At 48.4% G+C, this 24746-nt stretch overlaps 1 protein-coding gene across 1 annotated transcript in view; it reads left to right on the top strand.

Annotated features, from left to right (window-relative positions):
- The window catches only part of ADAM11 (ADAM metallopeptidase domain 11), a 31389-nt gene extending 7778 nt beyond the window's left edge, over positions 1 to 23611 (top strand). The window contains exons 3-26 of the mRNA XM_072646007.1: positions 10115 to 10191; positions 10495 to 10561; positions 13217 to 13302; positions 13455 to 13515; positions 14016 to 14079; positions 14174 to 14241; positions 15130 to 15204; positions 15364 to 15435; positions 16564 to 16730; positions 17773 to 17857; positions 18010 to 18100; positions 18496 to 18547; positions 18972 to 19071; positions 19421 to 19492; positions 19595 to 19687; positions 20037 to 20117; positions 20276 to 20326; positions 20509 to 20572; positions 21225 to 21324; positions 21671 to 21790; positions 21996 to 22164; positions 22308 to 22422; positions 23145 to 23235; positions 23467 to 23611. Of these exons, the coding sequence (XP_072502108.1) occupies positions 10115 to 10191; positions 10495 to 10561; positions 13217 to 13302; positions 13455 to 13515; positions 14016 to 14079; positions 14174 to 14241; positions 15130 to 15204; positions 15364 to 15435; positions 16564 to 16730; positions 17773 to 17857; positions 18010 to 18100; positions 18496 to 18547; positions 18972 to 19071; positions 19421 to 19492; positions 19595 to 19687; positions 20037 to 20117; positions 20276 to 20326; positions 20509 to 20572; positions 21225 to 21324; positions 21671 to 21790; positions 21996 to 22164; positions 22308 to 22422; positions 23145 to 23235; positions 23467 to 23515 (2070 nt within the window). The 3' untranslated portion in view covers positions 23516 to 23611. The remainder of the gene's footprint in view (positions 1 to 10114; positions 10192 to 10494; positions 10562 to 13216; positions 13303 to 13454; positions 13516 to 14015; positions 14080 to 14173; positions 14242 to 15129; positions 15205 to 15363; positions 15436 to 16563; positions 16731 to 17772; positions 17858 to 18009; positions 18101 to 18495; positions 18548 to 18971; positions 19072 to 19420; positions 19493 to 19594; positions 19688 to 20036; positions 20118 to 20275; positions 20327 to 20508; positions 20573 to 21224; positions 21325 to 21670; positions 21791 to 21995; positions 22165 to 22307; positions 22423 to 23144; positions 23236 to 23466) is intronic.
- Positions 23612 to 24746: the final 1135 nt, after the last annotated feature.

Below are 24746 nucleotides of genomic sequence, written 5' to 3'. Positions count from 1 at the left end.
CTCTCTCTCTCTCTCTCTCTCTCTCTCTCTCTCTCTCTCTCTCTCTCTCTCCTTCTTTGCTTCTTCTCTGTTTTCCCTACTTCTCTCTATGTCTGTCTTTGTCTCCCTGTCTCTCTCCTTCTTCACTTCCTCTCTTTTTTCCATTTCTCTCTATCTCTCTATCCACATCTCTGTTTCTGTCTCTGTCTCCCTGTCTCCCTCCTTCTTCACTTCCTCTCTCTTTTTTCCATTTCTCTCTATCTCTTTATCCATGTCTTTGTCTGTTTCTGTCTCTGTCTCCCTTTCTCTCTCTCTCCTTCACTTCCTCTCTCTCTTTTTCCCTATTTCTCTCTATCTCTCTGTGTGCCTCTGTCTCTATCTCTCCTCGATTGAAATATGCTACAGTCAAACTCCGTCCACTGTGCTGTCATGTTTCTACAATCATACTATATTCCCTTTGCTTTAATAGAGGGATCATGATACAGTGAAAAAAGAACTGACTTTGGATGCAGAAGACTCGAGTTCAAATCTCATCTCTGATACTACCTGTGTGAACTTGGGGCAAGTCACTTAATCTCTCTGGGCCTCAGTTTCTCATTTGTAAAAGGAAGGGATCAGACTCAATGGCCTTTCAAGTCTCTTTCAACTTTAAATCTGTGATCCTGTGGTTGTTCTCTTTCTTCCTTTTCGCCTATTTAAAACCCAATTCACGTTGCCTCTTCCACAAAGCCTTCCTTAATGCTCCCTGTAGCTCATGACTTTTTCCCCTTGAAGGTCATGTGATGCTTTGCTTTGCATCTCCCTAATGAATGAGCACACATTATCTTGGATGCTTTACAGGGACCTTAGAGGTCATCTTATCCACCTCCCCTCTTTTTTGTAGATTACTGACTCAAAGATTAAAAAAAACAAGGTAACCCAAGCAGTGAATAGCCAAGCCAGGATTCAAACTTATATTATCTGATTCTACCAGCATCAGCCAGGATCAAGTCCAAATCCCTCAGCTTTCCACAATCTGCCCTTCCCTACTCCATGTGCCAGATTGTCTAGAGTCTTAAATGTTGGACAGAGGTACTGGGGAGCCACGGAAATTCTTTGAATGGGGTAGGGTGACCTATCCCATGGAAGAGTTGTATTTTAGGTGAATAGATTTTATGATAAAAATATTCATTTGGTAGTACAGTTTCTCATATAGTTTATTAACTTTTTGGTCATTGGACAAAAATCATGCATGAAGAGAAACAAGGATTTATTTTATATCTGCAGATGGTCTGAAAAGTATGTGATGTCTAAGGCCTCCAAATCCCTCTCTGTGGCTCTCCTGCCATCATAGCAGACATGGAAGGTCTGGGAGCCATTTTGTATTTGAATCTGTCTTGTGGATCACCCTGGCCACAATATTTATCATCTGACTGGAGATCATCATGCTGGTGTTGTGCCTCTCCAAATTCGTCTAGGGTGCTTCTTGGAAAGGAGATGCAGTGTCTGGGAGGTGGGCACATCACACAGGGAGACTAAAGGATAACTCACTAGTATCAGCCTATCAGCCAACATGCATTTATCATGGGCTTTTTGTATGGCCAGCGTTGTTTCAGGCCCTGGGGATACAAATACTGTAAGTGAAACAAGAACTATTTGCAAGGATCTTAGGGTATCCCCAAATTGTTAAAAGAACCAGATTCTACAAATCAAATCAGCTAGTATTTATCAAGCCTTTATTTTGTGCCAAGTGCTGTGCTGAGTACAGGAGAGACAAAGAAAGGCAAAAACATGATCCCTTCTATCAGGGAGCCCACACTCCAATGGGGGAGACAGCATGCAAATAACTGTACCCCTAGAATGTATGTGCAAGGTAAATCACTCAGGGAAAGCTTCCTGTACATCCTTCTTCTGTGAGGGATTTGTAGAAAGAGGTGGATGAGAATCACAGTAGATGAGAAGGAATGGAGGCGTTGTCCTGGGGACAGAACACTTCACTAATGAGGTGGTGGAACCATTGAAATATACAGATAATACATATTAAGGAAATCACCTCTAGCTGTTTGACTTTGGACTAGTTTGGACTTCGAATGACCTCTAGAACTCCCTTCTTGTTCTAAGATATGCCAAGACCATATGAAAAAGAGAGGAGACCAAGTCAGGGAGAGTAGTTGGAAAGTGTATTTAATAATTCAGGCATGTGGTGATAGATGCCTTGACTAGATTGGAGGTCTTGGGAGTGTAAAGGAAGGATTGCTAGGATTTTGTAATTCATTGATTGGGTGTTGTATGAGAAAACACTTCCTTCCACTTCTTTGAAGAGATGGGGGTCCACATGTGTTGAACATTGCAAATATTTTCAGATTTTTTTTGCAATACATTAATCAATATTGCTGATTCTCTTTTCCTCTTCCTCTTTTTCTTTAAAATATTCTTGGTTATATGTGATGACTATTTAGGAGAAAGACGGGGGAGATACGGGGAAAATTTAGTCAATGTAAAAAGAAAAGTTATCAATAAAAATTTGTCTTAAAAATTAAGAATTTCATTGGATGTTGAGGGTGAGATAGAAAAAGGAGGCTAAAGGCTCTGAGGCTAAAGGTGACATTGATAGAAATAGGAAGGTCAGGAAAGGCGGGGGCTGACGTTGAGGGGAGGAAGATGAGTTTGGTTTGGGATCTGCCATCATATCCAACACAAAATTGCATTTGAGATGATAGCAAGACTTGCAAAATTAAAAGATAAAGTAGATGGAGATGTAGGTCTAAGAACCCAGTAAAAAGATGGGAGAGAAATATTTGTGAGTGAAAGCTAAAGCCATGGTGTCATCAAAGAAAGGAAGTCAAAGACAGGAGAGCAGGAAGCTGGAGACTAAGTCTTGGGGTATACCACAGGGCGAGGGAGAAGAGGAGGCCTCAACGGGAATCAATAAGTAGAAGTCAGAAGGGTAAGAACAGATCCAGGCTACTCCAGGGACACTGGAGGTCGAAGAAGGAGCAGGTCAAAGGAATGGTCCATGATATCGAATGCTGCTGAAAGGTCGTTGAGGATGAGAGCAGATATAAAGATATTGGACTGGGTAATTAGGAGGTCACTGGTAACTTTCCAGAGAGCAGTTTTAGTCGAGTGGCAGGGACAAAAGCCAGATTTCGAGGATTAGGGACCTAATGGATTGTTGGGAAATGGAGGTAGCAAGAATAGACCACACCTTCAAGAATTTGGCAACAAACAGAAAGAGAGAAACAGGATGAGAGCATTTGTCAGGGCAAAGAGAAGTGTCTGGGCTTAAAGGTACAGGGGAAGAAGGAGACGATGTACAAGAAAGAGGGTAATTGAAGAGGCAAGGTCCTGGAGAAGGTGGGAGGGAATAGAATGTTTTGCTGTAGTTTGTTTATGACATGCATAGGCTGGTGAGACAGAGTCACTGTGGCATCATGGAAAGAATGATAGATTCCGAGTCAGAGAACCTAAATTCAAATCCTGCCTCAAACACTTTCTATCTGTGTAGCACTGGACAAATCACTTAATCTCTCTAGTCGTCAGTTTCCTCACCTGTAAAATGGGGGTAATAATAGCATTGATCTATGTTGTGAGGTTAAAATGAGATAATATTTTGAGGACCTGGTTCAGATCGTGACTTTGCTGCTTACTTCCTCTGTGACCTTACGCAAGTCATTTCACATCTGTTTCTCTTAGTCTCCTCATTTGTATCATGAGGTGATTGGATTAAATATGCTTCTTAAAAATTTTAGTATTTTGTTTTTCCCCAGTTACATGTAAAAACAATTTTTGACATTCTTTTTAAAACTTTGAGTTCCAAATTTAGATAAGCTTTAAGATCCCCATCTATGACCCTCCACACAGTGGGAAGTCAAATTCATCTGCTGAGAATAATGAAGGATGAAGGTGGGTCTGGGGGATCTGTCCTGGATTTTCTTGGTTTATTTTCCCCAAGCAACAGAAAGCTCATTGGCTGGGTGGAAGTGGTGTAACTGGAAATGACTGATTATTTTTAAAGGCATTAATAAAACATGAATTTTTTTAAGTTTCAAAAATGTTATTGATATATTTTGTTTTCTATCACCTTCATTTCTGAATATTATAGCTTCCTTCTTCCCTCTCACTCCCCTCTGCCCCATCTCTCCCTAACTGAATAAAAAAAAATAAGCAATTCGGCAGAACTAACCAATAAACCAGCTGACCTGATAGTATGTGAGTGTTCTGTCTCCTATGGATACACCTTACTTCTGCATCCCCCACCAGCCACACTTGGTTATTATAGTTACATAACCTTCACTTCTCGTTAAATAGATTTTTTAAAAATAAAAGATAAGCTGGTGGAGAGGGCAAGAACATGGCTTGACAGCACCAAAATCCCCAGTAGAAACTAGATGGCAAGGATTTGTCGTGGGCCATGTCTGCACACTGTTATGACCTTGCCTAAGCAAGGCTCCATGACCTGGGAGTAGGAATGGAAATAGCATATGGTGGAGATGACTCAGACCTGGGCAAAGCACACATTCAGTGGGAGTGGGAAAGCTGAGGACGTTGTGGGCATAAAGGGTGACCCTGAGTTTGAGATGTTAAAGGTGCCATAGAATGAGGCCTAGGGGGTAGGGGTGGCTGATACTAGAATGATGAAAGACAAAGAACTTGGAGGTCGGGGTGCCCAATGGGTTGTCATCACTGATGATGAAATCATTAAAAAAGGTTGGCAGGAAGCCAGTTGGAGAATAAACCTGAACCAGGTTTTCAAGGGATGTGGGTCCTGGATTTCAGTAGGTGACAGGATTGGATGTGGAAATATTGATGTAGTCTGATAGCATGGTGAATGAGCCTGGTAGAGTAATGGCCTAGAACCAAGGATCAGAATGACCTTTCTCCTTTACTTCCATTGATGTGGAGAAATAGGCAATAAGGTTATCATGGAAGAGGGCAGTGAGAGATAAGGAATTATCAGGGAATCTGCATATAGAGTCCACAGACTGGAAAGATTTCAGAGGAGGGTTCGTGAACCTAGATGGGAAAACAATTACACTTTTATTTCAACATGATGATTTTTTCCTTTATAGTTCTATGTATTTTATTTTATGTATTTAAAATCATTATTCTGAGGAAGGATCCATAGGTTTCACCAGACTGTCAAGAGGGATGTTTGGAATAAAAAAAAGTTCAGGAGGGAAGAGAAATGTTGAGGCAGGTAGAGATTATACCCCACGGAGTGACATGGAGTTTCCTCAGAGCTCAATGGAGAGACCTGCTGGGAGAGAAACAGGAGAGATTGAGCTAAATGAGATTCTTTTGGGGAGCTGACAGTGGGGTCGCATTCCTTCTAGACAGTATGCAGGGGAGGATGGGGAGGATCCCAGATGAGGAGGCTTATGTTGGTGCTGCAGGAGGGTGTAGGTTAGGGAGCACCAGACAGGTCATCAGTGATGACACCCCATTGAGCATCCCGACCTCCAAGTTCCTCACCTTCCATCATTCCACCATCAGCCACCCCTACCTCCCAGACCTTGTTCTATGCCTCATTCTAAGCTCTTTTTCTCTGAAGAAATTGGGAAATGGGAGGAGAAGACTTAAGTATGCACAGGTAGAAAATCCCAACCTTGGGGTCTGAACGGAGCAGTGACAATGAGTAGAAGCTGTTAGGGTCAAAGGAGAGATCCCCATTTCAGGCAGGAGCCACATTTTGCCTCTCTCTTATCCTAGAGAGGAAGACATGAGTCTTCTTAGGAGCCACTTTGTCCTTGCTCAGCTGGGGATAGACAACCCCTGTAGGTTATAGCTAGGCCAATGTAAACAGTTTTATTTCTCTTTCTTTGTCATTGATCCCATCTGTTTCCTATCCCCCTCTCAGGGACTGAGTCTCATCTGACTGGGAGCTCCCTGAGAACAGGATCTGGGTCTCCTCCTTCCTCTGGCTCCTTCTCTATCCCAGACCCTCTCCTCAAGGGATGTTCCAAACAGAATGGGGACAGATGGATTGACTGATTCCCCTGAGAGTGTGGGAGGTTCAATCAGAGCTACAGAGCCTTGCCATCAGAACTTTTCCAGAATCTACCACCAATATCCCGTCTCTCCTTTCTCATCTTCCCCTTCCCCCAGCATGCCAACACAACGGCTCAGGAAACTAATTGGGCAACAGCCACACAGCCTTAGAATATCAGTGTTCTGAGGACATTAGAGATATTCTAGTCCAAACATCTCATTTTACAGAAGGAGGAAACCAGAGCCCAAAGAAGGGAAGCAAGCTTACTCAAGGTTACACAGTCAATATGTGGCAGGAGGGGTATTTGAACCCAGGTCCTTAGATTCTCAGTCCTGTCTTATTAATTTTTATCACATCTCCGAAAGTGACTGGGGGATAGAGGGAGGATGCAGGACATTTTTCAGAGGGAGAAGCTGAGCCTCTGAGAAAGGGAAAGATCGGTTCTTGATAGTAAATCAGAAACCCCCAGGGGTCTTGGACACATGCACTCCTGAGAATGGGGGGTGGGTAGATGGAGGGGTTTGGGGGAGAGGGTGAGTTTGGGTCATTCTGACCAACAGAAGGAAACAGGCATGTAAGGAAAGGAGAGAGGAAGGTTGTCCTCGATTATGTCCCTAATGGAAGTTCTAGGGACTCAGAAATGGAACCCGCATCCTTGGCCGGCTCAGGGATGGAGGGCAATGGGGGAGGATTGCCCGCCCCTTTCTTGAGCCCTTCTAGGACCCCAAGCCTCTGACACCCCACCTTCCTGCCATGCTGCTATGCTCACCCTCCAACACCCAGCCCCTCCTCCTTCTTCTCACTCCCTCCCGTTATTGGTGAGAGTTCACCATGTCTGTGCACTTCCAGACCCACTCCAGTGGACTCAGGCCATCTCTGTGCCATGCTGCTTGTAGGCATTTCCTTCTCTGATCTCTCCCTCTTGTTCTGGAAATTGAGATCACATCAAAAATATCTTTCCTCAGAAGGAGAAGTTAAGTGTCTCCACTCAACATCTCTGTGACTGTCCAGACAGAGACACCCTTCTCTGGCCCTATATGTGTTGTTTTCCCTCCTTAGAATGTAAACTTCATAAAGGAAGGGACCGTGCTTCTTACATTTGAATTCCTAGCATTTCGCCTGGTATGAAGTGCTTGATAAAATTATCTTTCATTCAGCCAGTCATCATTCATTCACTACTCACCTTCAGCAGGCTATTTGAAATCATTTAGAGTGCCCTCCCCTCATTCTGCTTTCTCCTCTTCAACACCGATGTCAGTAAAGGCTGTGAGGGAAGACAGCTCCTGGCTGATCTGGAGAGGAGTTGGAAAGCAGGACTTTGGAGTCCAGGGCAGCCTTGCTGCATGATCTTCCTGGACAAACCTGGGTGTCTCTAGAACTCTGTTCTCAGCATCATGAGGTTAGCAACAGAAGGGACTTTAGTTGAGAAATGCAGGGTGTGTGTGTGTGTGTGTGTGTGTGTGTGTGTACTAGGAGATAAAGTGAATCATAACTAATCTTCATAGTATTTGGAGAAGGTGTTGAGGGAATACAACGAAACTGAAGTTGGGGTTTGTTTTTTTTTTTTTAACAAGACTTGGGACTGTTCTGTTTTCCAGATACATATGTACCTGAATGTGCCTTTTGGACTTCCGTTTCCTTTCTGGGCCTCAGTTTCCTCATCTGTAAAATGAGATTCCTCTAATTGTTCCTTCCTTTTCTTTAAAACTATGATCCTGTGATTTTCTTTCCCCATTACACCCCAAACTCAGAGGAGGCTCATGTTCTGGGCTGTTTAGGATGACTGTGGGATAGAGATGGGCTGAGCTGGGAGTCCCATTTTGAAGCACCAAGCTGTGTGTCTTGATTTGTTCAAATAAATCTGCTGGGACACCAGGCAGGTTCAGGGTTCAGAGGACCCACTTCATCCTGGAAGTTAGACCTCTACACCGTCTTTGGGATCTTGCCTTCCACTTGCTAACTGCTTCTGTGAGTGTGGAGGTACAAAGCCCTAGATATTGGACACTGCCCTCTCAGCAAGACTGATTCTAGGGGAAGTCAGTTTCAAAAGGCATTGGATGGAGGGTGAAGATGAAACCCCAAAATTTTGGCTCCAGTCTCAGGATTTTAGCATACCATCATTTTGTTGAAATCACATAAATAAACCCTTTTATGTCCCCACTCTCTCTTCCTTTCTTCCTTCACCCTGTTCCTTCTCTGCCTTTCTCCCCATCCTCTCCCCACCTTAGCATCCCAGGAAAATAATCAGCAGGTTCAGCAGTCTCTGACTCCAAGGTTCCCACCTTCCCAACCTTTCTCAGTCAACAAGAACCCATGCCTGGGAGGGTGGCCATCCTGCAGAGACCTGGTGGGTTGCCATGGCAACCCAGAGCCACCTGGTCCCACCGCATTAGCCCCTCTGAAAAATTTATCAGGAAAACTTCCCTCTTTAAAAATTAACATCAGAATTGAAATATTAAAGACAAGCTTCTTTAGGCAGGAGTGGGGAGAGGGGAACTGAACGCTAAATTTGGGTGTGGAGGGGGTGCTGTATCTTTAGCAAGATAACACCTTCTCCCCTCTTCTTTCCCTAGCATCTCATCTCATCCCACCGTTTCCCAGGGATACTACCACCCCTTCCCCCAAATCTCCCACCCTGAGATTCTAGCTCCAAAGATGTCATACTTGGTCAGAGGACTTCAAAGCACTATATGTGGGAGACATAGGTGGGAATTGAAGGCTGGTCTCCTAACTATAAACAGAGGCCTAAGTTGGGGGTGAAGGAGGTGAGGCCCAAGTGATCTCTGGTGGTAAAAAGAATGAAATCTTCCCAGTCACAGGGGCTTGTCTCCTGAACATTTTGTTGCCATTCCAAAGATAAGTCCCCTCCCATACATACCTCAATCAGGTTTTCTTTTATCTTCCCACTCCTGCCATTTTGAGAGTTTCTCTGCTGTTCTCACTCTCTCCCCACCCATAACAAAGGGACTGAGAGTGGGGAGGTGACATTCCTACATCCCTTTATCAGCCTTGACTAGCCTTGGTGGCAGCCCCGAGAGCAGTTCATGCCTCTTTGCACCATTGGGCCATAAGTCACAAACAGAGTTTTCTGGTGCTTTTAGATCTTCCTTGGAACCCTTCAGTTGGGTTGGGATTGGAGGATCAACACCAACTTTGTTTCTAGGTCCTTGCTCAATTTGCTTCTCTTTTCCTAGGGACTCCTTTCCTCTTCTTTCTCAATAATCCCCTTGGGTAATTGACTCTCTAGTGGTACTCATCCCTAGAAGGCAAGTCCTCATAATAAGCTGGACTGAGAGACATTGCTGACCCTGACATGGAGCCAGTCAGAGCTGCTTTCTTTCTGGCCCAGGCTATGGGAGCTTTGGGGGATCAGCATGTGCCCTGAGGTGGGGGAGATCGTGACCTCAGACATTTCTTCAGGGAGTGGTTATGTCAGGGTATCTCTGGTGCCCAGGCCTTAGGGGAGGGTGGTGCCAAGCACTCAAACTGGCAGAAGCCTGCCAGCAGATTGCAGCCGCCTCTCCCCCTGCCCCTGGAGGCGTCTGTGGCTTGAGGCCCAGGCTGCTGCGGGGGTTGGCTCTTCCGTTCTCCCCCCTCCTCCCTGCCTCTCTACTCGACTCCCCAACCCAAAATGAGGCCTTAAATAGGAAGAGAGGAGAGGGGGCTCTCCACACCTCCCAGGTTGGAAGGAAAACAACTTTCCTCAATGGACTGAGCCACCCCGCACCATGTCATTGAGCCCAGGCTTGCAGCTGTCCCCTTCTGCATCACCAAGTTACCCCACCCTCATCTCAGATTTGGTAATAGTGCCCTCCTGTCCTTGCTTGGTTCCCTGCCCAAAGTCTCTTTTTCAATCCCTCCTCTAATGGGATCGATTCAATTCACTTCTGTTGCCCTATTCCCTGTTCTTCCATCCCCTCGGATCTTTCCGTCCTCAGCCCCTTTCCATCCACACATCCTTCTGCCATCTCAAACTTAGGCTTTCCTCACCCAGGTGTGTGAGGGGATCCCGGGTCTCCCCTTCTGAAGGTCTTCCCTTCAGAAGGGCCTCTCCCCAGCTTCTCCTCCATCCAAATTCTCCCTCTCAGGTGGTCCCATCCCCAGGTTTCCTCCAGCTTTCCCCTGACTCTGGCTGGGGCTAACTCTCACACTCTGTCTTCTCAGCTTGTCCACCTGGCCCAGGTGAGCTTCCTCATCCCTGCTTTTGGTTTGAACTTCACTTTGGACCTGGAGCTGAACCAGTGAGTGTGGGGAGGAGGAGGAGAGGGCTGGAGGAAGTCGGGATGAGTTCTATGCAAGGATCCTGGGGGAAAAAAGGCAGGAGGCTTGGGAGCAGGGAAAGGAAGCTGCATGAGAGAAGAGTGGGGAGATGGAGGGAGATGGTTAGTGGGCTGAAGTAGGGGACAGATTGGGTGGGTGTCTGTCGATTTAGGGGAGGGGCCTGCTCTGCTGGGACCAAAGGAGAAAGAAAAGATGAACTGAACTCCCTACCCATCACTTCTTCTGCCCTGTTCCTGCCTTGCTACCTGTTGGGCTTGCTCCAGTCACCTCCTTGCTTCGCACTATGTTGAACGGCACTTCAGCAGAGATGGGACCACCCAGCACCACACAGTGAGTGGCTGTGAATGGGAACAGGTGGGGCTGGTGGGGTAGAAGTACCTGAGAGTATAAAAGGTGAGTTGGGGAGAGGGAGGAAGGCCAGAAAGGAGGAGACATGAAGGTAAATAAGGTCATTGATGTCTCATCCTTATCTGCCTTCCTCTACTTTCCCCCAACCCCAATTACTTCAAAAGCTCCAAATAAATGTTGGACTTGGAGTCAAAAAATCTGGTTGTGAATTCCAGATCTGATACTTACTACCTATATGACCTTGGGCAAGTCACTGTGGATCATCTGTAAAATGAGAATGTGGACCAGATGACCTTTGAGGTCCATTCCAGTTTTAAATCTATACTTCTATGACTTTTCTAAGCCTAATTTCCTTATGTGTAAAATTATACACACACTAATTGTGGTTAGGAATGAGTTTTGCAAATCTTAGAGTGCTTTATAAGTGTGAGTTATGTGAACTGTGCTGACAAGGTGGCATGAAGTATCATGGCAGAGAAAGAGGGTACATTCTTTGGGGATCCTAGGAACTCTGGATTTTTGGTTCCTCATTCTTTTGGATCACAGGTCTATCGAAGTCTAGGTTGTGTCGGGGAGGGAGAGGCAACAGTGGAGAAACCATGGGATTTGAATCCTGACTACTACTTACCACCTGTGTGACCTTGAACAAGTCCCTTCTCATCTCTCTAGGCCTCAGTTTCCTCATCTGTAAAATGGGGAAGTCTGGATAGATGATCTCTGAGGGCCCTACCAGCTCTAAATTCACAGCCCTGTGATCCTATGAGGAGGATGAGGCATCAGGAAGGATAGAGGAAGGAAGGTCTCATCAACTTTCTGGACTTTAAATACAGCTATAGCTGTGTCTCCACATCTGGAATGGTCCTATGACTCTGCTGGTGATGGGAGCTGGTTATAGTAATTGAAGAAACAACATCATTTCACTTCCTGTCCCTTATCATCATTTATCTTTTGCCAAGTCCCACTAGGACTTTCTAGATGTCTTCAGGAATACCTGGACCCCCTCCTCCCACTTCAGTTGCCAAAAGGGCCTGGGCAGAGATGAATGAGTTTCTATAAATAACCCACTCCTCTCTTCTCCTTAGGCAGTTTCAATAACTGGGGCAGAAGTAATTTCCCATGAAGTGAAGGGAATGGGGGGGAAGAGGAGAGCTGGAGACAGGAGGAATTATGGGGGGAGTGGTTCAACCTACTGCCAGGGAGCCAGGGATGGGGGAGAGCCCGGAGAAGCCCCTTTACAGAATCATAGAATTTAAGCCTGTAAGGAACCTCAATGACCATCTAGTCCAGTGGTGTCAAATTGCAAATAGAAACAGTTTGTTTCCTATTGACTTAGAAAACCACAAATTAACATTATCCATGTTTTATCCTCTTTTTATTTATTTTGTTCAACATTTCCCAATTTCATTTTAATCTGGTTTGGAAGGCCTGAGGGTTCTCAAATTGGACAAATCCAGTCTAGTTCAATGCATGTACAGAGAGAATTCGTACTACAACATGCCCCACCTGGTGGTCATCCAGAGTCATCCTTGATCATACACCTGATGATGTCAATCACTTATTGACACTCAGATGGAGGAGCTAGAATCTCAAAATTCTCTACCCTTCCATGGTTGTTAATCTAGTCCAGGCCCTTCTCACCTCTCTGCCACTATTATAATAGACTCTTCATTATTCCCTCCCCTTGCAGCCCAATCCGCCACTCTCCTACTCAGAAGTCTTCAGTAGCTCCCTATTGCCCTGGGATAAAATATAAATTAAACTCAGTCTGGTGTTTGAGATCCTTCACAGTCTGATGCCAAACCACATTTTTGTCACCCTGCCTTAGAGTCTGCTTATCTGTGTCTATGTTCTATCTCTCTTATTATTTTAAACCCCTCAAGGATAGGGACTATTTTTCATCTTTGTACCCCCAGTTCTAGCATTGTGCCTTGCACGTAGTAGGAATTTAATAAATGCTTGTTTGCGATTAATTTGAAGGATTCTTAGAGATTACCTAGCCTGGGAGTTCTTAACCTTTTTTATGCAGAGACCCCTTTGGGGCCATCCGATGAAGCCTAGGGACCCCTTCTCAAAATAATCTTTCTAAATGCACAAAGTAAATACTTAGGAATACAAAGAAAACCAATTCAAATGAAATATAATTATCAAAATATTCACTAAAAGGGGCAGATAAGGTGACACAGGGGATAGAGCAGCAGGCCTGGAGTCAGGACGACCCGAGTTCAAATTTGGCCTCAGACACTTACTAGCTGTATGACCCTAGGCAAGTCACTTAATCCCAATTGCCTCCAAAAAAAAAAATTCACTAAAATAAGTTTGCAGATCCCAGGCTAAGAACTCTTGAATTAGTCTAGTCTTCCCATTTTTCAGGCAGATGGGGGGCGGGGTGGGGCAGGAGGGCCAGAGATGACAAGTAACTTGCTGGAGGACACAGTGACTTAACAAAGCAGAGGCCTAAGCTTAGGTTTCCTTTCTCAAAGGCCAGGGCTTTAGGCCGCAGAAGTGCCTGACAAAGGGATGTATCCTTGCAGCAGCCACCTCATCCATCCCCTTGAGGTGATCCCAAGAGAAGGGACCCCAAAGGGGGCAGGCAGGGCAAAGCCTTAACTAAGCCCCTTTGCTCTGTGACTTTTTCAGGGGGCTGGGGACCACTGCTATTACCAGGGAAAGCTTCGAGATAACCCAGGGTCCTTTGCTGCCATCTCCACCTGCCAGGGACTGCAGTGAGTACTGGGGCTGCAGGGCATGGGTGGGGGAGCCCTCAGATTCCCTCTGGCTCTTGTTTCTCTGACCACTTTCCCTTTCCCTGGGTCAAGCTGTGGACAGGTGAGGAGGTGGGGGTGGGGGTGGGAGCCAAGACTTTCTCCTCTTACAGCGGAGTCTTCTCTGATGGAAATTTCACTTATACTGTTGAACCTCAAGGAGAAGCAACCCAGGTAAGGTGACATCGTCTAGTCATTCACTTGTAATGCCTGGTGCAGCCTTCTGGAGTCTCAGCTCTGCTCACTCTCCCTGTAAATACTAGGGACCACTGTTCTCCCAAAGGGGCAAGTTAGGCTTTTCTACCCCCACCCTTTCCCATCCTCCAATAATTCAGCTCTCTTCCTTTCCTTCCTGTCACCCCAGTCACATTCAGGTAACCCCAGACACAGTATCCCTGCCTGTCTCCCCAGTAACCTCAGATCTGACTCCAATGTCCTTACCTCCCTCCCACCCCCATCCCCTGGTACCTGCCCCCCAAGGTCCTGACCTTGGAACATGAGGATCTGGGAGATTGGATCCGACATATTGACATGGGAGCCTTGGCTGGTGGGGTTAAGGGCAAGGGAGGAGGGAAATACTAGAAGCTCCCCTTTGGGCTTCTTCTGCTAGTCTGTCTCTGTTTCCCTGGAGTAAGAGGGTCCAGAGTGGGCTGACTCCTCCCTCTTCACTGTAGGGGCCTCTCCCCCACTTCATCCACCGGACCTCTCTTCTCCCAATTCCTGGATGCAGGGAACCAGGTGAGGCAGGGGGAACGAGCGGGAAAGTGGGGAGGGGAGATACAAAGGGAGAAGAGATCTGGGTCAGACTCTCACCTGCTCTCCCTCCCCCCAGGTTGTTTGTTTGCTGCACCCTCTCTTCCTGTTCCACCGGCCCTGCCCAGGCTGAGAAGGAAAAGGCAGGTATGGGGCCCATGGAAACCTCAGGCTGCAGAATCCTCAGGTTTCAGACTCAGGCAGGAGGAGCCTGCAGCCTTGGGGACCTTGACAAGCATGGCCTGGGGTTGCTGACTTTATATGGGGGAGCCACTACTATCCCTTTCTGCTTGGCAGACACAGCCTACCCATCTCAGGGCCCGTCAGCCTCCCCGGCTTCCCTGCCCACCCATCTGCATGTCTTCGCATCTGCCCCCAGGCGTACTCCCACTTCCAATAAGATCATTAAATGCTTTGCCGACCAAAAGCACGACCTAAGGATCTGCTGTCCTTGCATCCGCATGCAAAAAACCGGACATAAAGCCGTGGGGTTCAGAAAGATGCACGAAGGGGCAAAGAACACCAAGCCTTTGGGACGGGATGGGGAGGAAGAGGATGCCATATTATATTCTTGCCTTGAACTCAAAATGAGCTAGCTTCCTCTAGTGCTGGATGTGTCCCAAGAAAATCCAGTTCCCCAGTTCAGGAAAGTGAATGCAGAACCTGAGTCTAGAATCAGAGTTCTTAACCCTTGTGTATCAAGGACCCCATTGGTAGCCTAGGGAAGTTTAGGAATCCTTTCTCAGAATAATGTTTTAAATGCGGGAAATCAAATATATAGAATTATAAAGGAAACTGAAGATTAGTTTTTTAAAAAGCTGTAATTATTTTAACATCTAAGTTCACAGACTTCTTAAGGTTCCATGGACCCCAGGTTAAGAATCTCTGCTCTGGAATCTGTAGTTTCCAATTTACAATCCACAAATTTCTCAGCTGGCTGGAGGCCCTAGGTTCTTCCAGTGATCTGGGCTCAGTTAGCTGGGAGGTAGGAGGACTGGACGCTCACCTGTCCCTCACCCCCAACCACACCCCCAGGTTCGGCGTGGCCACTCCACCGTCCACAGTGAGACCAAATATGTGGAACTCATTGTGATCAATGACCACCAGCTGGTGAGTTCCTGGGTCTGGAGGCCAGAGACGAGGGTGGGCTCCAGGTATGCAAGGAAAGGTGATGGAGGGTGGGGAGGGCTGAGAAGATTCTGCTGTCTTCAGGACACGTTCCTTCCCCCAATCTCTTCTATCCCTCTCTCTCTTGTTTCTTGCTGTCAGTTTGAGCAGCTGCGTCAGTCTGTCGTCCTTACCAGCAACTTTGCCAAGTCTGTGGTGAACCTGGCTGATGTGGTGAGCAGTGCCATCCCAGCCCCAGATGTGACTCCCTCCTTAACGCCCGCCCCTCCCCAATCTGCAGCTTCTCCACCTTCACTCCAGACAGGGCCCTATTCCTGCATCACAAACCACTAAACCATCCATAGGGATCCCTGAGGGTCACATGTTGCCTTAGAAAACCACATATTAGTTCTCTCTGTTCTGTTATATTTTTATTTATTTTGTGAACAATATCCCAATTCCATTTTAATCTGGTGTACTCGGGAGTGTTGCAGAGTGCAAAAGGGCCTTGTGCTTAACACCCTTCTCCCAGCCAGATTCCAGTGACTAGTCCTATGGGTGGCACCCTTTGACTCCTGGTCAGCTCCCTCATCACTACACAGAGTTATGAGCAAAATAATAGCAAATACTTATGTAGCACTTTAAGGTTTGTAAAGTTCTTTGCAGATTACGTCATCTGATCCTTACAACAGGCCTGTGAGAGGTGCTATTATTTTCTCCGTTTTATAGATGAGGAAACAGACTGAGAGAAGTGAAATGACTTCCCCAGGTTCACGTGGCCTAGAAGCCCCTGAGGCAGGATCTTATCTCAGGTTTTCCTGACACCATGCCTTCCATCACCTAGGAGCCATGCCCCGGAGGGAACAAGGACAGAGACTGAGTCTAGGGGCTCTGGAGTGGCTTCCGAGGATTTGCTCTAATTTCAGTCTCTCCCAGTCAGTCACATCACTCCCTGCTCTGAATGGAGAAGAGGAACAGGACTTACTTCCCATTTTATAGAGGAGAAAACTGAGGCCCAGACTACATAAAGAGGTTGGAGGGTCTCTGGCCCTCGCTCCAGCCTCTGGCCTGCTCCCCCTATGTCTTGCCCCAGGATAATAATAATGATAGCAATAATAACTAGCATTTGTATAGAGCTTTAAGGTTTGCAAAGTGCTTTACAAATATTATTTCATTTTATTAACAACCTTGAGATGTAGGTGCTATTATCCCCATTTTACAGATGAGGAAGCCAAGGCAGAGAGAAGTTGTGACTTACCCAGGGTCACACGGCTAGTGTCTGAGACAAGATTAGAACTCAGGTCTTTCTGACTACAAATCCACCCACTGTGTCACCTAAACCTTTCTCTTCTCTATCCTCAGCTGTACAAAGATCAACTTAACACTAGAATTGTGCTGGTTGCTATGGAAACATGGGCAGGTGGTGACAAGATCCAGGTACAGGATGACCCTCTAGAGACCTTGGCTCGACTTATGGTCTACCGACGGGAGGGGCTCCCTGAGCCCAGCGACGCCACACACCTCTTCTCGTGAGATTCCTTGCGCCCACCCCATTGCCTTTCTTCATCTCCTTTCCTTTCCTGGTCAGAACTCTTCCCCCCTCTCCATACTCTAGAGGAGCAGGGACTGTCTCCTAGACTTCCAGACCCTCCTAGGAACACTGAGAGAGGCCAGTCTCTCCTAGATTCAAATAGCACCCTCTCCTGGGTTCCCTTCAGTTATCCCCACTGAACTCCTGCTTACTGAACTCAGTATGGAGCTGACCTGGCAGAGGGGACCAGAAGCCAAGACTGGAAACCGGTAGTTGGAAGAATATGGAAGGAAAAGGTGTAGCTTCTCTCAGGTTTAGCTTGACAGTCCCATCTGCCATGGTTTTGATTTATATTCTTCTCCCACAGTCATCTTTGCCCAAAATGTGGAATCTTTATAACCCCCTCCAGTCCTCCTTCAGCAAAGCTCTCTCCCTGTCTTCCTTTCTGTGTCCTCTCCCCAACTTCCTCTTCTGTCAGCTGGAAGTTAAATCCTTGTTCACCTTCTGAGTGACACCTGTTCCATCATACTAGTGGCCTCTGGCGCTCCCTTATTTCTTTTTTCTCCCCCCTTTTTCATGGCCCTTTCCCTTCTAGGTTTCCAGTGCTCTCATATTTTCTGGTCCTTGGAGAAAAAAAAAATAAGCTGATAAATTAATTCACACTAAAGTGTTAAGGTCTAGAATCCTAGAATCTTAAAATCTTTAGAGTGGACGAAACCTCAGAGATCAACTTGCTCTTTTTGCAGCTGTGGGAATTGAGCACCAGAGAAGGAAAGTGATTCCTACAAGGTCACACAGTGAGTTAGTGGTGGTAGAAGTGTCATCCCTCCCAGGGATATTTGCACTTTAAACCATCCATAGCAAGAGGCTTAGCCAACTCCAGAAATGACCCAGAAATGGTGGAATTGCAGGCATTGAAGGGATGGGAGGGGGAAGATGTGTATATGGAGGACCTTCCTAGTCTCTTAAGATACCCCATGGCTACTTATTTGGCAGACCTACCACTTACATCATATCTCCCCTGATCATTCCATCTCTAGGGGCAGAACCTTTCAAAATGCCAGAAGTGGCACTGCCTATGTTGGGGGCATCTGCTCCCAGTCTAGGGGAGGTGGTGTCAATGAGGTAAGAAGCTGTTGGGTTTGGGCAGGGACCATGGATTGGGAGAGGAAGAAACAGAGCATGGGGCTGCTTAGGAAGATTCTTTAGGCAGGTAGGGGCTCCTCTTGCTTTGGGGTTTGGGTTGGAGCTCTATGTCTCTCCATCACTCCTTCCAGTATGGCACTGTGGCGTATGTGGCAGTGACATTGGCACAGACCCTGGGGCAGAATCTGGGCATGATGTGGAATAAACATCGAAGTTCAGCAGGTAACCCCTTAAAGTCTTTTGACCTCCAGAGCCCTCTCTCCTGGATACCCTGTCCCTTACCAAGTCTCAAGCTCATGAAAATGAAAGAAGAGGGCGTACTTTCAATCACATGCCTATATATATACCAATAGGATTTAGAACTGGAATGGGCCATCTTCCCCACCCCTCTCTTTTTTATAGAGGAGGAAACAGAGGCCTAGAGAGGTCATGTCACCCAGCTGCTTTGAAGTAGCAGAATTAAAACCTAGGAGCCCTCTCTGTCCACCACACTGCCCCTGGTCTCTATGATAGAGACAGGCAGGCAGATTAGGGGATGGGGTGGGACAAGTGTAGGGGAGAGTCCTGCATTACTAAGAACAGGGACTTCTCTCAGTGTGTCTTGGATCTTCCTGCAGGCGAGTGCAAGTGTCCAGACACCTGGCAGGGCTGTATGATGGAAGACACAGGGTGAGCTCTCTCTCTCTCTTTTTTTTTTTTTGGAGGGAAAGGTGGGGCCAGAGGAGGGTCACAAGAACCAGGTAGCTCCAGAAACAAGGCTGAGCTAAAAAGACCAGCAGCTGGACTTTGGGAGTGGGGTGGGGAGAGTGGAGTTCTGCCCAAATGGAGTTCCCCCTGTCCCAAAAGTCCCAGGAGCTCGCTGACATGCGGTACCCAGCGCTGGCCACCGGATATTTCCCCAGGCCTGGTTTAGATGAGGGCACACCTCCTCCCGCTGTTACCTGCTCCCGCCACGCCCCATGGAAGACCAGGTGTGGCTCCCCTAGGGAAGATCAGCCTCCACCCCATTATGGGGCCGAGGCTGGGACCGGGTGGTGGTGGGACCCTCAGGGATATAGGCTGGACTTGAAGGCTTTCCTGCCTCCTCCTTCAGGCATTACCTGCCCCAGAAGTTCTCGCGCTGTAGCCTGGAGGAATACAGCCAGTTCCTGCAGGAGGGAGGCGGGAGCTGCCTTTTCAACAAGCCCCTCAAGGTATCCAAGCCCGGCCCCTCCCACTGTCTCCTTCCCCCAGCCAGCCCGCACCCAGGATGGAAAGTCACCTGCGGAAGGGACCCCGGAGCCGTGAGGCCCCACCTTGCCTTCACTCATAAAGGAGGAGCCCCCTCCCCCGCTCCTTCCGCAGGGGAGGTAGATGGTGGGGCCAAGGCGTGGACAGGCCTCGGATTTGGGGTCCAAGGAACCCCTCCCTCTCGCGCCACCCCCCCAACAATGGGTAGCCTAGGGAGTGGGGAGGCTGCGGCCTTCCGCCTTTTGAGGTGTTAGGGAGGGAGGGCAGGAGAGGAGTCATCCCCTGCCCTCCTGCAATCGCACCCCTTCGCAGCTGCTGGATCCCCCGGAGTGCGGAAACGGCTTCGTGGAGGCGGGGGAGGAGTGCGACTGCGGCTCAGTACAGGTGAGTGTGCAGGCCGGCAGCCAGGGAGAGGTGGGCCCGGGGCCGGGCGGAGGCTGAGCCGGGCGCTTGCTCGCCTCCCCTGCCTTCCCTCCTTTCTCCCAGGAGTGCAACCGAGCGGGCGGGAACTGTTGCAAGAAATGCACGCTGACCCACGACGCCATGTGCAGCGACGGGCTGTGCTGTCGGGGATGCAAGGTGGGGCCCGCCTTATCCCGGGCTTGGAGGCTGAATGGGGGCGGTCCTGAGGCGGGGCGAAATCTGCAAGCCGGGAGCATGGAGAGGGCGGCCCGGGGGGCGGAGCCTGAACGGGGCGGGACCTGGCGCGGGGGAGGAGTAACTATTGGAGCGCCCGGAGAATGAATGGGGGCGGTCCTAGGGTGGGCGGGGCTAGGGCCAAGGGAGGAGCGGTTGATTGCAGACTTCGGGTATGAATGGGTGCCGAGCTGACGGGGTGGATGGTGGGAACATCTAGACCTGACCTGCGCCTTTGGAAGGGAACAGGGAAGGGTTCACTTAGCGTCTCGTCCTCTTGCCCCCTTCCTAGTACGAGCCAAGGGGAGTGTCCTGTCGAGAGGCGGTAAATGAATGTGACATCGCAGAGACGTGTACAGGGGACTCCAGCCAGGTCAGTCTGATGCCCCTCAAGGCACTCAGCCCAGCCCTCCCCCCAACTTCTGGGAATGGGAGGAGGGCGACGGCACATCCCTGACCTCAGCTATTTCCAGTCCCCTCTCATTGGGAAGTGGGAGTCGGGCTTCCAAACACTCCCCCTTGTTTCTACAGTGTCCCCCCAATCTACACAAGCTGGATGGTTACTACTGTGAGCAAGAACAGGTAATGAATGATAAAGGGAGATCTAGGGAGGGGGCTTTTCACCATTCCCCCCATCCTCCCCAGTGCCATCCCTGAAAAGTCTCAGGTTCAGTGCTATCTCTGTCTTTTTGTGTCTCTGCCTGTCTGTATCTCTGTGTCCCTATCTCTGGCCCTCTGTGTCTGTCTGTCTCTCTTTCTCTCAGGGTCGCTGCTATGGAGGACGCTGCAAAACCAGGGACAAGCAGTGCCGGGCACTCTGGGGCCACAGTGAGTCCTATGCATGGCACCAGTCCAGTCCCAATCCCATCTCATGAATATAGACAAAAACACAACATGTGTTATATAGTAGGATGAGTTCTGATTGGAAGTCAGCACTGAGTTCTAGTGTTGGGTAAACCTTCCCCAGGCTTTTCTGCAAAATGGTGTTGGTAGTTTCTAAAACTGTGAGTTGGATTAAATGACCTCTATAATTCTAAAGTCTCATCCAACATCTACATTTTATGAATTTCTGGTTATGGGACCAAGAAGGTGTGATTGAGAGTATAGAAGGGGAATATCTGGGTGAATGTTCCTCTCACCTTCCTGAGGTCTCAGGAATTCAAAAATCTAGCCAGTGTGCACATAGAGAGATGATCTACAGCAGGAGTTTTTAAGCATAAACCTGAGTTTTTAGTCGATGAACTGAAAATTTTTTAAATTTTAATAACTGTATTTCAGAGTAGTTGGTTTCCGTGGTAATCCATTGTGTTTTGCTTTATACATTTTACAAACTTTCTTCTGAGAAGGAATCCATAGGCTTCACCAGACTGCCAAGGGGTCCATAACACACAAGAGGTTAATTCTAGGGCTAGATTGTTAGACCTTTGAGGAAGGGCAGTTCAGAGAGCTCAGGGCAAGCCAGGTGTTTTGTTTCCTGCAGATGCTGCTGACCGATACTGCTATGAGCGGCTCAACGTGGAGGGGACAGAACGAGGAAACTGTGGGCGCAAGGGCTCTGGCTGGGTCCAGTGTAGTAAGCAGTGAGTGGGTCCCCTCGCATGAGGAAGATGTGGCCCCGGAGCTCCTTGGTGAGGGAGGCAGTTGGCTATGGGCCTCCCCAAGAATTTTCTGTTTAGGGCAAGGGTCCTGAGATAAGAAGGAAGGAGAGACTAAGGCAAGAGAAGCTGAGAGGGAGAGAGGGAGGGGTGGTAAGAAGCTATGAGGGCTACCTCTCAGCCTCTGCTTCCAAGTCCTCTATTTCTTCATCTGTTCAGAATAATGAGCCAGGGTTGGACCTGAAATTGGGCTGGGAGTATTTCAGATTAGGAGCCAATCATCAGGGTCAGGGTGTACTTATCTCTGTCTCTCCTCACCTCTTACCCCTAGGGACGTGCTCTGTGGATTTCTTCTTTGTGTCAATATCTCTGGTGGGCCTCGGCTAGGGGACCTGGGTGGGGATATCAGCAGCATCACTTTCTATCACCAGGGCAGGGAGCTTGACTGCAGGTACCCAGAGCCCTATCTCTTTAGTCCAGCTGAGGGCAGGGGGAAACCCATCTCTTTGGGGCTAGGATTAGAAGGGGGGAGGAGAAAAAACCTACATGGGAGGGGGAGGCTGAGGGGACAAGGTTTGAATTAAGGGACAAGAGAATGGGGAAGTGGGTAGGGAGTACACCCCAGAGACTGAAGCAGAGCCTGCCTTTCCCTTCAGAGGGGGCCATGTAGAACTAGCAGATGGCTCAGACCTGAGCTATGTGGAGGACGGCACTCCCTGTGGCCCCAACATGCTCTGCCTGGATCACCATTGCCTCCCAGCCTCAGCCTTCAACTTCAGCAGCTGCCCTGGCAGTGCTGGCCGAAGGATCTGCTCTGACCATGGGGTTGGTACTGGCCTCTCCAAGTCCAAACGCTGATCCTTCCATGAAATGGGTCAAAGCCAGTCTGTCTAGGGAGGGTGGGAAGGGGGATGGGGACCGGAAAGTTGACATCCCAGCTCACACAGGGCCTTTCCTCTCCCTCCCAGGTTTGTAGCAATGAGGGGAAATGCATTTGTCAGCCAGACTGGACAGGCAAAGACTGCAGTGTCTATAACCCAATGCCCACATCTCCACCCACAGAAGAGACTGAAAGATACAAGGGTGAGCTTTGGGGATCTAGGGGTTGGGGTGAGAATGCCATCTTTTTTTTATAAGTTCAATTACACTTTTTTCAGATATATGTCCTCTGTCTTCCCCCCCACCCCTCCCTCACTAAAAAAACACAACCTCCCTCATAAGAAATATTCATAATCAAACAAAAGAAATTATCTCATTGGCTATGTCCAAAATATAATGTCTCTTGGTGCACTCCATCACCTCTGTCAGGAGGGGGGTAGCATATTTTATCATGAGTCTTCTGGAATTATGGTTGTTCATCAAATTGGCCAAAGTTCTTAAGTCTTTCAAAGTTCTTGTCTTTCCCATGTTATTATTGTATAAATGGTTTTCCTAGTTCTTCTCACTTCACTCCGCATCAGTTCCTACAAGTTTTCCAAGGTCTCTCTGAAATCATCCATCATTTCTTATGGTATATTCTACTACGTTCATTCTATGTAATTTGTTCAATGTAATTGATAGGCACCCACCCCCAAACTTCTGTTTCTTTTGCCAAAACAAAAAGAGCTGCAATAAATTTTTTAGTATTTGTGGGCCTTTTTCCTTTTCCTCTGTTCTCTTTGGGATATAGTTCTCAGCCACCACCTTTTTATTCATTCTTTACCTTCTGTATTTTTCTGATTTCCTTTCTTCCTTCATCTGTTTATTCCTGTAGATCACTCTTTCTCCACTCATTTTCTAACCAAAATCCCATGCCCTTTCACCAGGTCCCAGCGGCACCAATATCATCATTGGCTCCATCGCAGGGGCAGTGTTAGTTGCAGCCATCGTCCTGGGTGGCACTGGATGGGGATTCAAGTAAGAGTTGCCCTTCTCTCCCAGCTGATTTTACTGACCCAGGGGTGGGGTCACCTAGTGGCTCCCGCTGTCTGAGTGCCTGGCCTCTGATGACCCTGGGCCGGCCTTTGGGAAGGGGGAAGGGAGTCCTGGTCCTGATGGGGCTAATCAATGGCTGGCACAAGGAAGTAAGTCCCTAAATGGACTCTGTCTCTCCTCTCTCCCTTTCCCCTCCCTTCTTCACTCCTGAAGAAACATCCGCCGAGGAAGGTATGACCCAACTCAGCAGGGGGCAGTGTGATGACATCTCCACCTCCATTCCACCTGCACCCACATCTGTCTCCATCTCCATCATCAGCTACCATCCTGATTTCTCCATTGTGCACAGACCTGAGCTCACTACTCGCCACCTAGTTCCCTTTGCAGGGGGTGGGTGCTAGGTTGGAGAATGACAGACACCAATGCCCTCTGTGATTCCAGCCTGCCTGCCTGCCTGCCTTGGATCGAGCCTGGCTATTGGCTAATTCACCTGCTTACTCATCGAAAGGGTCACTTTATCGGGCCATTCTTTTCTACCACCAGCTCTCCACAGCCCCTACTACAGACCCCTAAAATATTCACTGGGCCTCCTCCACTTCTGTCCTTCAGCAATAAATAAGCGAATCACCAGTCCCCTGGGGAAGGGGGAACACAGGCCCCACAGTCCACCTGTCTCCCCATCCCATCTGTTCATTTCTTCCATATCATCAAATGTCTGACCTCCCCTGCTCCTCTTTCCTTCTAGCCTTTCATGCATTTCCGTGACTTTTCCTTCACCCTCTATAGATTGTCATGGTGACAGACAGGTCATGCTTAGAGAGCAGATGTTCAGACATCTAGGGTGGGGGGTGGGGGAATCTGCGTCCCTGCTGAAGGCCTTTGTGGAAAGAAGGCCCTAAATCTGATTGTCTTTGGCACTCCTTCACATCACCATCTTAGGGGGCGTGACTAGGGAGGGACTCTAAGCCAAGAGGTGCACTTCCCCCTTGTTCCCTGTCAGCTCTCTGGGTGTTTCTGTGCTCAGCCGGACTGAAGCCTGTCCCCCTCTGTAAGATGGTTCTCTCACCCTCTCTGGTCCCTTGTTTTTCTTCCAGGTCGGGTGGGGCCTAAGCTCCTCTCCACCCCCTGCCTGCCGCTCACAGTCACCACCTGGAAGGGGAAAGGACACACCTACCCTCACCCCACCAACAGAGGAGCCATGCCGTCCGAAAGTCTTCCTTGGGCCAAGTAATCAGACAGGCCCCAAAGGGACATCTTGGTGGGGTGGGTCCCTGGGATGGATGGGCTCTGGCCCCAGCCCCTGTACTACTACTGAGAGTGGGTGGGGCTGGAGTGTTCATCTTGCCCCCCTCCTCCACCTCATATCCAGCTTTGCCTTGTGTGCACTCACCCCCTCCCCATGTGAATGTAGCTTCCATCATCACTGACTGTGCCCAGGCTGGGACAACAGGCCGGAGGGCATCAGTGAGGGAGGGGGATAGCCACCAGCTGAC

Source organism: Notamacropus eugenii, chromosome 2 (assembly GCF_028372415.1).
Source record: "Notamacropus eugenii isolate mMacEug1 chromosome 2, mMacEug1.pri_v2, whole genome shotgun sequence".
In the NCBI taxonomy this organism is placed as follows: domain Eukaryota; kingdom Metazoa; phylum Chordata; class Mammalia; order Diprotodontia; family Macropodidae; genus Notamacropus; species Notamacropus eugenii.
The sequence above is the reverse complement of the archived record's forward strand: the minus strand, read 5'-3'. Positions and strand labels throughout refer to the sequence as shown.